The sequence below is a fragment of the Sander vitreus genome, chromosome 13 (genome assembly GCF_031162955.1).
Source record: "Sander vitreus isolate 19-12246 chromosome 13, sanVit1, whole genome shotgun sequence".
NCBI classification, from domain to species: Eukaryota; Metazoa; Chordata; class Actinopteri; order Perciformes; family Percidae; genus Sander; species Sander vitreus.
The window spans coordinates 19,911,046-19,924,709 of NC_135867.1; the positions used below are offsets into that span (position 1 = coordinate 19,911,046).

The 13,664-nt window shown below is 43.0% G+C and overlaps 1 protein-coding gene across 9 annotated transcripts in view; it reads right to left on the bottom strand.

The window, feature by feature from the left end:
- The window catches only part of LOC144527342 (RNA-binding protein Musashi homolog 2), a 246,984-nt gene that overhangs the window by 98,938 nt on the left and 134,382 nt on the right, over positions 1-13,664 (bottom strand). For all 9 annotated transcript variants that reach the window (XR_013502816.1, XR_013502817.1, XM_078265280.1 and 6 more), the window contains exon 7: positions 11,969-12,017. Coding sequence is in view for 7 of the 9 variants with exons in the window: in XM_078265280.1 (XP_078121406.1) it covers positions 11,969-12,017 (49 nt within the window). In the remaining 2 variants the exon portion in view is untranslated. The remainder of the gene's footprint in view (positions 1-11,968; positions 12,018-13,664) is intronic.

Genomic DNA, 13,664 nt, shown 5'->3' on the forward strand with positions numbered 1-13,664 from the left:
CAGCTGCCTTTGATGCAACTGCTCTTCAACTGTGGCAGTTTGGAAAGAGGGTTGGGCACGTGTGGATGTATATGTATGTGTGTGTGCACATGCACATGTGCAACCCTCTGAGTGTATGCAAGTGTCTGTTAATAAAGTTCACATAAGCGTGAAAGGCGGGATTGATAAGGCAGCTGCTCATTTGTAGTGCGTAAGGAGTTTGTTCCCACATGCTCAAAGTACACAAACAGAGAGACACAATCGCTCACACACAGGCAGCCAGAAAAGCTGCCTCTGGAGGTATCGAGAAACACTCGGGGCCTACAAAATATTCAAGGCTCTCTTCTAGACAGAATCCCCTCCCAAAGCTTGCTGACAGAGGAGCGCAGTGAACCTCCTCTTTCAAACAGCGCACCGTCTTCATTCAACCTAGTCTTACAGCATGCTCGTACTGTATCAAAGCCAGGACACACGCTGCTGTGTGAAGTGCCATCAATGCACTCCTCCTCACACACGCTTGCGTTTCTTTATGTCTCTCTTTCTATCTTTCTCACAGACACAACTTTGAGAGAACAGAGAGGGGAGCAGAGATGGGCTGGCAGCGGTGATGAAAGACAGTGATGAAGGTGCAGCGGTAAAACACACTGTAGACACCATCTATCTACTGATGGAGAGAACGCATCACACAGACGCACTGTCTTTTAAGTTCAGTCTCTCTCAGCATAAACCCAATAAAGATCAGGCAAAGTGCACATTTACACGACCATGTGGCTCATACATGAATGAACACATACAAACAAACAACCCTTTCTCTCCAATTACACTGCCAATTCCATGGAGGCAAAAACCCAAGCAGAGGCAACTAGGCACAATGTGTATTAATCATGTCATCATCCCACATGCATTCCTTTGTAACCTATCGAACTATTGACTGCCTGCCATGTCAACGGTCTCTCACAGCTGTGAGGTTTTTGCTGGCAAAAGCTGCATAAGCCAAAAAAGCCTAATGATGTCAAATCTGAGTCATCCCTGAATCACTACACTTACACAAATTTAGATTTATTGCAGACCATTATGCATTATGGCGTGCATATCCACTGATATGTTGCGTTTGCCTGTTCATATGTGTATGGGTTACACCTGTTCAACTGCATGTTAACGCAAATGTCTAATCAGCCATTCAGGTGGCAGCAACTCAATGCATATAGGGATGTAGCCATGGTAAAGACGGTCTGCTCAATTCAAACCAAGCATCAGAATGAGGAAGATAAGTGATTTAAGTGACTTTAAACGTGGCATGGTTGTTGGTGCCAGACGGGCTGGTTTGAGTATTTCAGAAACGAAATATCGACTGGGATGTTCAAAACACTACAATCTCTAGGGTTTATAGAGAATGGTCCAAAACAGAAACAAATATCCAGTGTGCTAAAACACCTCGTTGATGTACTTTTATGGCAACAGTGTACCAATCTTCTAATGGCTACTTTCTAGCAGGATAACGCGCCATGTCACTCAAATCATCTCAAACTGGTTTCTTGAAAATGACAATGAGTTCACTGTGCTCAAATAGCTTCCACAAGCACATCTCAATCCAGTAGAGCACCTTTGGGACATGTTGGAACGGGAGAATCGCAACATGGATGTGCAGCCGACAAATCTGCAGCAACTGCATGATGCTATCATGTCAAGATGGACCAAAATCTTTGAGGAATCTTTCCAGCACCTTGTTAAATCTATGCCACAAATATGGCAGTACTGAAGGCAAAAGGGGGTCCAACCTGGTACTAGCAAGGTAGCGGCTGGTGAGTGTAAATATGTGTGTAGTGGCCAATGTCATATAAACAGGGTGGCTGGCTGAGGGCTTGTTCTCCGTGGGAATCTAAAGTGGGGCAAGGCACATCATACAGGGAATGGGCCCAGAGGCAGCCACCCAATTTATATTGCATTGTAACACACACACACACACACACACACACACACGCCCTTGCATAAATAAAAACACACAGCACACCTACACAGAAGCGCACAGTTAAACACAGAAAGACCGACTTGAAACCTGTCAAGTGCGAACAAACTGATGACAAGACGGCGACAGATGGATTCACTGAGGAGAGACGAGCTACGCATTCAACTCAATTAGCAACGTGCTGCTGCATGACGCCGATGGGATATGGAATCTTACCATGACTGGCAACCTGTCAATCGAGCAACAGAGGCGCAAAACAAGCATCATGCAAGAAGCGATGAATTAAATTTAATAAACCAATAAATAAATTAATTTATGAATAAATGGTATAAACCCATGGAGTGGCAGCTCTGCATTGAAAAACGGGGCATAATGTGACCAGGGAGCCTAAATATCCCCAGGCGCACACACACAAAGAAGAAACTGGCAGTGGGGAAAGAAGAGGAGGAGGAGGCAGTGGGGAGACACAGCAAGGAGAGAGAAGAGAAAGAACAATGGCTGCTTCCCTCTTTCTCTCTTGCTCACTCTCTCTTCACGAGCTCTGTTCATACATTATCCTGCCATGGTACCTAATGAGCCAGGCATTTCCACCCTGACACTTACGCTTGGCTAGGCAACCCTTATTACAGTCTAGAGGCGCACACACACACACACACACACACACACACACACACACACGCGCACGTACACGCACAGAACTGACCATCACAGGTCATCACAACAGCTGTGTGATGGGGGAGCATAAAAACATTGCTTGTCGCTTGTGATGTAAAGGAGCACGCCGTATTCAAATGCATCTTTATTGTCTGTCGGAAGAAATCTTCATTTAATGGTTCAAGTGTGTTTGTGTGTCAGTTTCAGACATGTCAAGTTCCTAGTTCTTACAAATACATGACGCAGCCTGAAGGCTGCTTGGTAATATAGGGACAGACACCATGTAACCCCTTCTGAGTCCTTGGTTATAACCAATGCTTCATTGTTGATGACAGAAGACAACATTTCTCTTTTTGCTGCTTTTTACAGATACACAAAAAAATGTCTATCTTGTCTGGCAACATACCAGTCAGTGCCAAGATTTACCCTGCAGTGCTATGATTGTTTTGGCTGCCTCTGTATAAAAAGCCCTTCCACTTCAAAAAGAGCCTCCCACAACTGCTTAAGTGGTAAATCAACAGGGCTGTGGGAGGCCAATCAGCTGCAAGTACAGTAGGGGCTACATGGTTAAAGTACAACAGCATGGAAGTATAGAGTGGAGGCAGGAGAATTGCTTTGAAATGGGGGATGACTGGCATGTTGCATGAAGACTAAGAATGACATAAGACACTCAGTTTGACCCTCAAAGCACGAAAAAATAAGAACAAAAAAAATGTAAGAAAGAAACCAGAGACTGTTCTTTTTCCCTTTAATCTAAGATTAGATGCATGGACTGGAGGTGATGTAATCTAATTCCGTTTGCAATCTTTCTGTGAGAAGTGATTGCTGCGGCCCAGCAGCTGATTGTAATTTACAGCGGTGTGGGTTGGTGCATTTCTGACCACCATTACACTCAAGAGAGACAGTAAAAAACCTAACTTCAAAGCAGTTGAGCTGAGGCTTGATAGTTGATGTGTTGTCCTTTTTTATTGGAATTTAATAGCTTATGTCAGCAGTTTCCCTGAAAAGATGTGCGAGAGGTAGGATGCTATCATATTTAAATTCAAACACATAATGTTGCCCCAACTGTGTTTTCATAAATAGGAGCAGGATAAATGATTGTGTTTTGTATCAAGTGAAACACCAGTGACTGGTTTTAAATGCCATCTATGAATGTGAATTATTCTCCAATGACTCTAAAGTATATAAATCAGAGACTATCCATCATGACACAGTACTGAGATATATTATGACATATCAGATTTCTGTATATCAGCACCAGGAACAGTTGACAAACATTATTTCACGTTATAAAGCTGTCAAAAATCTAGATGTAAATGTGTCCATGAAACGTAAGCCAACTCTTTTATTGCAGTTATTGAATTTTCAGTGGAATAAAAATAGCCCATTTACTTTTCTCCTGAACAAAAGGAAGCATATTTCTGTTATTTCTTAAATCTGATAAGTAATATCCAAAAAAAATTGCATCAGGAACACTTTTACATATCTATAAAATCAGTAGAAAATAATTTACTCTTCAAAGGGGGACAACTGTGCGGAGTACAGATGTTTCTGCAGTGCATCTGTGGGCGTGAAGGCTATCAAAAACATGTCCATGCGATCAGCATGTTTTAAAAATCCTACAAAGACAAGAAGCGACATATTTTACTAACACTGCACAGCAGACACTTAGATAATTCCCTCATGTGCTGCGCTCAGCTGTAGGACGCCTGGGTAGGCACCAATCAGGCTGTAAAAATACAGGGGACAACGCACGGGGAAGCTTCCCCTGTCTGTTTCTCTAACAGTCCCATGCACATAGGATGCAAAAACAATATTCCTGCAGTTATATGGACGTCTTGCTATATCGTTTTTAAATGTCTTGACTTCAAGTGAGCTTGTCAATGCTGAACGTACTTTCAAACAAACCTGTGTGGTTCTCACACAAGCAATGTGTGTGCATGTCTTGTTGTATCTGTGTGCGTATTTGTGTGCGAGTGGATGTAAACTCAATATTCCAGGTCACGGTGGCTGCAATCTCACCGGAGGTTTAACCTTGGTAAATCCACTATTAGGTGTTCTAAGAATGATGATGTGAGCAGTAGATCCTCCCTGATGGTTTCACTTTCTAAGAGTATCCAGCAGGTCACAAATGGAGACACTGTGGGGGTATTACAAGGTTAAAGGTGGGCTAACTCTCCATATGATGACAATTCCAAGCGGGCATTTTCATTTCCTGAAGAGACTGATTCCACATGGCAGCAGCTGAAGCCAACGATGTTTGCTTATTTTTGTTCAAATAAGTTCATCTCTGCTTTTAAGAGGGAATATATGCTGCAAACGTGCAGTGTGGACTCAGTGTGTGCATAACAAATTCTTTTTTCCATTCACATACTGTATACTGCATATCCAAGGACAATTCTAATCAATATGGCTTTCCAATACATACACACACACACACACAAATCAGACCATGCCTATCATACACAAATATGCCTTTCTGCACATTTTTTCGCTTTCATTTTGTCCTTCAAACGTCTTCAGAGGTGCGGCCGTGCAGCCAACCAGTGGGAGTAGCTGATGTTTTTAATGGCACAGGGTTTGTCTCCTGGTGGTGAGATAAACACGGGGAAGAGATTAAAACCCCAGGCTTTCTTCCACAATCTCCTGCCTTCATCCTCCTTCCTCTTGCAGTGGCCATGCAGGGCCGGCACAGCAGACTCTAATTCAAAACCAAACCCATTCGGTCTATAAGGCATACTAGAGCCTAAAAAACACACACGACTTTAGATAGAGGGGCAAATTTCAGTGGGGTGCAGGAGAAAACAGACAGGTGACAAGGAGTGGAGGATTCTCTACAGTTTCATCACCTACCTGTCAAGCACGTCTCATTGGGTTCATAACATACGCAACATACGAGCAAGAACTTACACAGCTACTGACTGTAATGCTGGGGTTGATTTTTAGGTAGAGTCTGCTGGGTCAGTGATGCCAAGACGTGGATCACAACAAACACCCTGAAGAGGATGAAGCAGGGCCAGGCTCCCTGCTTCATGCTACCCCTCCCTAGTGAGGCACAGGTTGGCCTCCAAGCCAGCTCGTCTTGGAGCTGATGAGCTGGAGCAGTTATTAAGAGTAGCTAAACATATCATTTCCTTTGTCACTGTGATTAGGCCAAGGTGAGGGGCCCTCAGGTGGAGGCAGACCCAGCGTGTATGATTAGCTCTGCCATTTAAATGACATTCAAACTAATCGCTAATATCAGCTCTGTCAAGGTGAGAGAATACAATAAGGAATATGTCAGCTCATGTTGGAAGGCTGAAGCAATGCAAGGGCAAGTGCGGGAATATCTGATTCCACTTGATGCAAATGTTGTGTCAATCAGTTAAGTCAGGCACAGCGGTGGATTGTTTTACTCTGCTCCAGTGCTGCCATACAGTAGTCACAGAGCACGGAGGAGCTGTAAACACTACAGCTCCCGTGGAACCAACGGGGATTCGGTTGTTTAAAAAGGGATTGGCAGTGGGGGAAATTAATCATCAAAGAAGACCTTGCCCTCGGAAAAGTGCTGGGGAAGTTCTGTTCAAACAGGTTTTATTCTCTTGAAAAAACAGCAGCGGCCATTTGCTTACAGAGCTTTTTGGATGAGGAATTAAAGAATTGGTTAACTTTTCTACTGCTGGTGGAAATTCATCTCTGAAGTCGTGCCATCTTTAAAACTCAAATGACCCTGCTCTCTCTCTTGCCTGAACAAAAGAAGGCATTATCAAACCTCACTCTCAGCAGTGCTAGATCCATTTGGTAAACAGCCTGTGTCCTACAGTAGTAATCAGAGGGTATTTTTGAGGGATTTGCAGGCTGGCCAGGAGGCATCCGCTGGAGTGATCTCTAATTGCTAGAAGCAGAGGCCTAGACTGCCTGGCGCTCTTTTGAAGCCATCGGCAGCAGCTTCCAGCCAGAGGAGCCAGCAGGGGGAGGCTTCCCACTGAGGCACTCCTTTTTCTTTATTTCCTTCTCTTTTTCTCTCTCACCATGCCTTCATTCTACTTTCCGTGCTTCTCTTGTACTCAGTCCCCCTCCTTTCTATTCTCTTCTTTTCCTTCCCATTTCTTTTCTAACTGTACTTGTTCCCTTTCTCCGGTCCCTTTTCCCCCTCCTCTTCTACTCAGTCAATGAGCCAGCAATCACTTTGCAGACAGCCATCCTCTGCTCAGTCGGCCATGTTCAATCCCTAGCACCGGTGGCTGATGAGGCATTGTGGTGACGTCAAACACAGGGGCTTTTCAGGGAGCAACAGTTAACCTGTGGAGGCGCAGCTCTGCTTCCCAGGTTACAGGACTCATACTGGCAGTCCTTGTATAAAATAATGAATGTAATATGCCAAAGCGATGAACGATAATGAGGCCAATTATTTTCTTTTTCTCATCCAGTAAGGCAGGACAGGCAAATTTATGTCAAATAGTTGGTGTCTAATGACACCATATACCGGTCTAGCCTTTCTTACTGTATGAGCTTGTGTATCCTGGGACAGAGACTTTTGCTCTATGAAGCTTAGTTTTGATTACTGCGACAAACACAAAACGCCAAAACCACAAAGTAATATATTGTTAGAAAGTTGAACTGTATGGCATATTCATAGGCTTGGGCATATTGTTCACATTGCTTACGCCGGGGCTGTAAAATGCACCTATGAAATGAACAAAGACACACAAATTGAAAAGAAAAACTGTGCGCTGTCATCCACACACATGGTCTCACAGAGACACAACCAGTTTCTGGTTGTTTGGAAAGCAGCTCACTCCGTGTGACATTGACTCCTCAGTGCCAATTCCACACTGGGAGCTGCACTTGCTAGCTTTGCTGCCAATCCAGGTAAAGAGATTACAGACACACACAATGCAGTCTTCTGTTCGTCTGCCAAGAAGAAAACCAGCCTTTTAAGAGCATAGAAAAAAAGGCTATACACAAATTCACACAGCCTTGGCTCCGTCCTTGCACAAAAACCAAGAATATCCTTCTTCTCCAGGAACATGGCTTCTAATATGGGCCTCACTCATTTGGCTCTCTCGTACAAAGCAGCCCTCTGACTAAAACAATGCAGCCTCTGCTTCTTTATCTTGGTCCCCAACACTGTAGCACATTACTATTACTTGCATCATTCAAATAAAGAAGGAATTTGGCTTACGATCAGTCACACATTCATTATAAAGCTACACTAATGGGTGCTCTCTGGTTACAAACTATTGTAAAACAATATGAAAGAAAGTTACACTAGGATTTCATCATCTTTCTTAATAGTGTAATTAAAAAAAAGGTAAAAGAGAACATGTGTGTTACCCAAAACAGATATAAATGTCACCTCCAATATTTTAACTCACATTAATTAACTAAAAACTTGTTGAAAACTAAATACTTGGTGGAAACTGCAGGTATGACACTGATTTATAGCAGTACAGATTTTTTGCAGAGCATGATTCAAACAATCACCGTTGCATGCAGTTTTGACCCAATTAATCAGCTACTTATAATCGTAAGAGGGTAATTTAGCTTAGGGATTTCAATGTACTAATTTGCATTGTATATACTTATCTTTTTGGATTTGTGTGGAATACGCGTGATGCCGAGAAGCTGCTTGTGAATAATCAAATCAGAGGGAGTATATACCTATACAGTATATTTCTCCTTGAAAAGCTCCTGTGTGGATTATGTGTGTGGAATTGTGCTACAGAGATCTGCTGATGAAGAGAGTGGTAATGTGGTGGAGAAGGAGGGCTAATTATGGTGTAGCAGAGTAGCAATTAATAAAAAAAGGCATGTGAGTAGCGAGATAAAGAATTCATCTATCATCTACTATACCTTTAACTTACAAATCAAACCCCAATGCTTTGGCGGATAATGATTGTTGTCACTCTGCCACTCTTTCATCACAGTCTCCATCCCCTCCTCTAAGAGATGCCATTTGTTTCACCTCAGCAACCCTCTACTTAGCACTACCAATTGGGTTTGACAGTAAAATCACATTTTTGGTTATAAATCAAATGTCAGCCTGCAGGACAATAGTAGGCAAAATATGACAGAATGATTTGGACTCAGGGCTATTCCAAAAGCTTTTATTTCCAACCAGTGTTGCTCGTCCTATCATCCAGGGGAGGGCATGTGAAGTCATGTTGAGGGTACTGGGAATGACGACTGGTATGTGGAGTCGGTGGCTACTGTGCTCATGGCCTTGTCCCAAAACATGGCCTGTGTTTTGGAGCATGCACACACACTGTAATTTGGACCTCCTGCACTGCTGAATAAACCATCTAAAAACTAAAAGAATAACTGCACAATACAAATATACACATTCCCTATTTCCTCTTTTCTGTCACAAACTGAGTGTCAGGAGAGGAAGGGAAGGTTGAAGGGAGGCGGTGTGGTGGGGACACTGCAGCAGAACATGGAACAATAGGCGCCCTCTGGCATCAACCTCTGGACAGCCCAAGCTGCTCACCAAAGACACTGAACTCACCCACAATGAACTGCTGCAGTGGGAAGGGAGGCTTTAGAGAGTTCAATTTCCAACACAATTGGCCGTATTCTACTCCTTTAAATGCCAGGGAGATGGTGTGCAGCGTGTGCCTTTGTGAGGAGCTTTGCTTACAGCGAGTGTCCTCTAGCAGGAAAGAAAGACGGAAGAAATGGAGAGATGGCAAAGACAGGGAGGGTAGGGAGATGGTATGGGGGACAGGAAGAGTGAGACTGTGTAAATGAAAAGAAAGAAAGAATAAGACTGAATGACTGGGCGAGATAGAGTAGAAAAAGTACAGAGCGAAACGAGAAGGGTAGAGAATGTCTCCTCTGGCTGTCGTTTCGCCAGCCTCACAGGGACCGTCTGAAGGACAATGCTGCTACTAGTGGAGTGTGACGTTTGTCCTCTATCCAATTCACCACAGCCCCAAAGAAAACACACTTACAATCAAGTGTCCATCATGCATCTCATACACAATAAACTCTTCCAAACTAAATACAATGCATTATAGTAATACACAATATACCCTCTATGTAAAAAAAAAAAAAAAGAAGCTTAATGGGAAAAATAAAAAGGCACTGAGATAACATTCAAATGAGGTGATGTGAAGTCACTGTGCGCCACAGCAGGCCTAACAAGAGATAACATAGAACTGCTGTAAATTTGACCTCAGATACCAAGTGCTTTCTTTTTTAAAGGAATAATTTTACTTTGTACCACACCTCCATAATATACTGCAAGTATGTAGGCTCTTCTCTACAGCAAATTTAATTTTCTTGTAGAAACAATAGTATTATTTTTGCCTCACACAAGCTCATGTAAATATAAAAAATGACTACTGACTTCAAGGACTTCCTTAAAAAGACGTTACAAGCTGCTGTTGTGCTTTAGGGTTTGGGTCAGAAAGGTTTTAAAATTTTGGTCGAAATGCAACTGCATAAAGCTGGGTACCACTCCTGTAAAGCACTGTGTTGAAGGTACTACAACAATCCAGATTAACAAGAAAAAAAAAGAAGAAAAAAAAGGGGGAATGGAAAATAGATATATGCTCTTTCCTGCAGTGCTTTGAAAAGCATTAGAGGCATTATTTCCAGGACTTGCAATTATGGAACAGGCACCATGTTTTTTAGAAGAATTGCGTTGTGTAGCATTTGGATTGTTAAATAAAGAATGTGGTATTTTTATCTGTTGCAGTGCAGCAGAGAAATACAAAATTATTTTTTCATGAATCAATCTGTAAGATAAAAATGAACACAGGTGGGAAATTGATTTGGACTGCCAGGCTGCCAGATGCCCATTACTGGATCTGTAGGCAGCGGTAAAGTGGGCCCAGGCACTGGTTTCACTGCTAATATATTCAATGTCCTTTCCTTTGTGGTCACGGGGCAGCTGAGCCATTAATATTACACAATGGCACCAATGGCTCTGATCTATTATTCAACTTTTCTTATGGCTCTGTAATATTCTATGCAATTCATCAGGAAAAGCTGTTGTGTTTTTTCAAGATGAAAGCAACAAATATAAACTGTTTCAAATTCCAAATGGAACAAAATATCTAAATGCTAGTTAGAAGAAACAGCAACAGTGCCAAGCACTGCACCTGCCTCAGTGTCACACTCAATATAAATACGTCCGCTGTCATCAGAAAAATTGCCAAGGAGGCTGTTTCTCCATCATTGTCTTCATTTGAAGGGCATTTTGCTGCCCAAAGGCAAACGCCGAACTCACTCCCCGAGCGTGGCGCCCATCCCCTTTCACAGAGGGCTGGTAGTGCAGCAGACAGGAGAGAGAGAAATAAGAGAGAGAAAAAAAGCCTCGTCTCAAAGCAGACCTCACACTGGGTTCTGTCACTACAGATCAAAATCCCCTCAAAGCCATAGATCACTTCCACCACAGTTCACATGTTCCACACTTAGAAACTGTTTACCAGACTCAAAGAGTTCGTCTGCACAGTGTATACACACACACTTGCAGAGTACACTCATAGATACAGATAGAGTAGAAAAAAGTGAGAGTTTGCACAAAAAAAACAATACAGCGTTCGATCCGAGCCAACTGCACTTAAACATTTATACAGGTTAGGAGGATGAGTCGCTCACTGCAAACGAATGTTTACATCTATATGGCAAAACAGCGCCAGTTCACGGAGATGGTGCGATGCCAGCTCAGCCTACAAACGAGCTGACTGGTGTGACAAACAGAGAAGTGTCTGCTCTTTTCTCTTGTGGAAATACCTGTCAGTGCCTGTCGACTACTCGGGCACACAATGATACATACACACATACGCAGCCGGCGACAGCCTGTCTCCTAAAAGTTCCTTTAACGTACCTATGTGAGGATTCATAGCCAAAAACAGCCATCGCACAGGGCTCCAGATAAGTGACAGCCCTATATGTGCTTTACCGGCGGTTAAGTCGGGCCTATAAGCGTGAAGCCTGGCTTAAATACACACCACTGCATTGTGGTGCAGGGAGGAAACCTGTCTTTGGAAAGTCCTCTGCATGAGAGAGAAACGTCCCCTCGTCTTAGATAAGGGGCCGATGAGAGATAGCGATAAAGTCAGTGCTTCTCCTGGGCCTTATCTGATGCTGTTATCTGACTGCACAGCACCCACCATCTCACAATCTTTACACCCTTTAAGCACCTCTCTAAAACACTCACACCAGCATCATCACAGACACACAAACACACAAACATTCTAAACACCGTACCAGCTTATTGATTACTTTGACACGCTCCTATTGTTGAGCAGATGGTACACCTAATATCATGTAAGATTGGAACTGTTCTGTGTTATCTCATGGGGAAAGGACATAAAATGAGTATTTTCTCACCTTTCAGAAAGACAGCAAAAAATAAGAGAAACGCTGTGCACTTACCTCTATGTCTGTTAGTAGTCTTATCAAACATTAGCATGGCATCATCAACCTGGAAGACATAAGAAAAGTACTGACATTAGCCTAATCTTTTCAGCAAGTTGCTGCTTTATACTTATTTCTTTCTAAGCACCCCTCTCCTACATAATCACTGCGGTCACAGGATTATTGTCAGGTTACCATTTCCCTTTCAGTCTGTAGCTCCTAATTTTGATGATATAGGAATTATAGGAATCTCAGTGGTTTTTACTCACTGTCTGGATAAGATGTGGCAAAGGTGCGAGTGAAAAGTGGCAATAGGAGAGAAAATTAACAGAATGACAAACAGTGAAAAAATGGAGAGCCGTGTGGACAATATCTTTATTTTGATGAACACCAATGTCCGGTCTTGGGGAGAGTGACAGATAGACACATTACACTAAGCGAGCGTGAGACAAATGGGATCCTTTCCTCATCTCACAGTCGCAGCGGCAGCAGCATCCACTATAATATCATCCCTCATCATGTCCAATAAAGCCACACACAGACAGACAGCTTTTTTTCTTCTTCACCCATCCCTGAAAAAATGGTCTCTAGACATACTCTGCTTTCTTTAACTCTGAAGAAATGCTTAAAAAACTGCGTGAGGGATGCTCATTTAGCCTGTGATTTTGTCTTGGGAGAAAAATAAAAACAAAACAAAAAAACAGAGAGGAAGACAGCAACAGCAGACAGAAACAAAGAGGGAACACTCTGCACCATTCACTCTCTGGTTATGGTCTCTAGGTAAGTGTAACGGTGTGCCGAGGAGGCTTGATGCTGTGCAGGGGGAAAAATGTGCGCACAAGCATGCGTCTGTTTTTCACGGGAGGATGACAAAGCTTCGGGAGGAGATGGGAAGAGACAATAATAGGGATCTCACTCAAGCCGAACTGTCTGATTGGATAAAGAGAAGTGCCTGGCAGCCAGGCAGACTAGCGCTGGCACACTGTTTATGCCACCCTCTTGCCACACATTTGGCACACAAGCCGTTGGCACAGCTTGTAGGGCCCGGTTACTCATTGCACGGCTCACAGGCCACATGCGGCTCCCAGGCACTTTATTTGCACCTCCCCAAAATATTTCCAAATAGCCAAATATAGCTAGCTACAGTCACATGGATTTTAAGTAACCTATATACGAGGTACAGTATGCTTAGATTCACCCTTTGTTATGTAGGCGCAGAGTTAAACATTAGGGCTGGCCAATATGGCCAAAATCTTCTATCCCAATGTAGGTCATTTCATATTCCGATAACGATATATATATATATATATATATATATATCTCTCACAATATAGCATGTTTTCGTAAACGGACGTACATATTGTGACGTAATGCAGCCTCACCGACCAATGCGATAGAAACGATATGGAAAAATACACACAATGGACATTAATGGATCAATGGATGTTAATTATCTTCATAGGCCCCATCCTAGTACACATGACTCAGCCCTTAAAGTGGGTGGGGAATCGGAGCTTACAGGTGGATGCAGGCATAGAGGTGAGCCTTATAAAATCCTACATTGTGTTTGCGGCAGAATCTTTTGCAGCAGGACGCGTTATTATGGATCCCACATAACTTCTAGGCAAGTCCCGCCCTATGAAGCAGCTCGATTGGTTGGGGTTAGGCATTGAAACTGTGGTGTGCAGTGTAGATAACATATTTACCTCAAGGT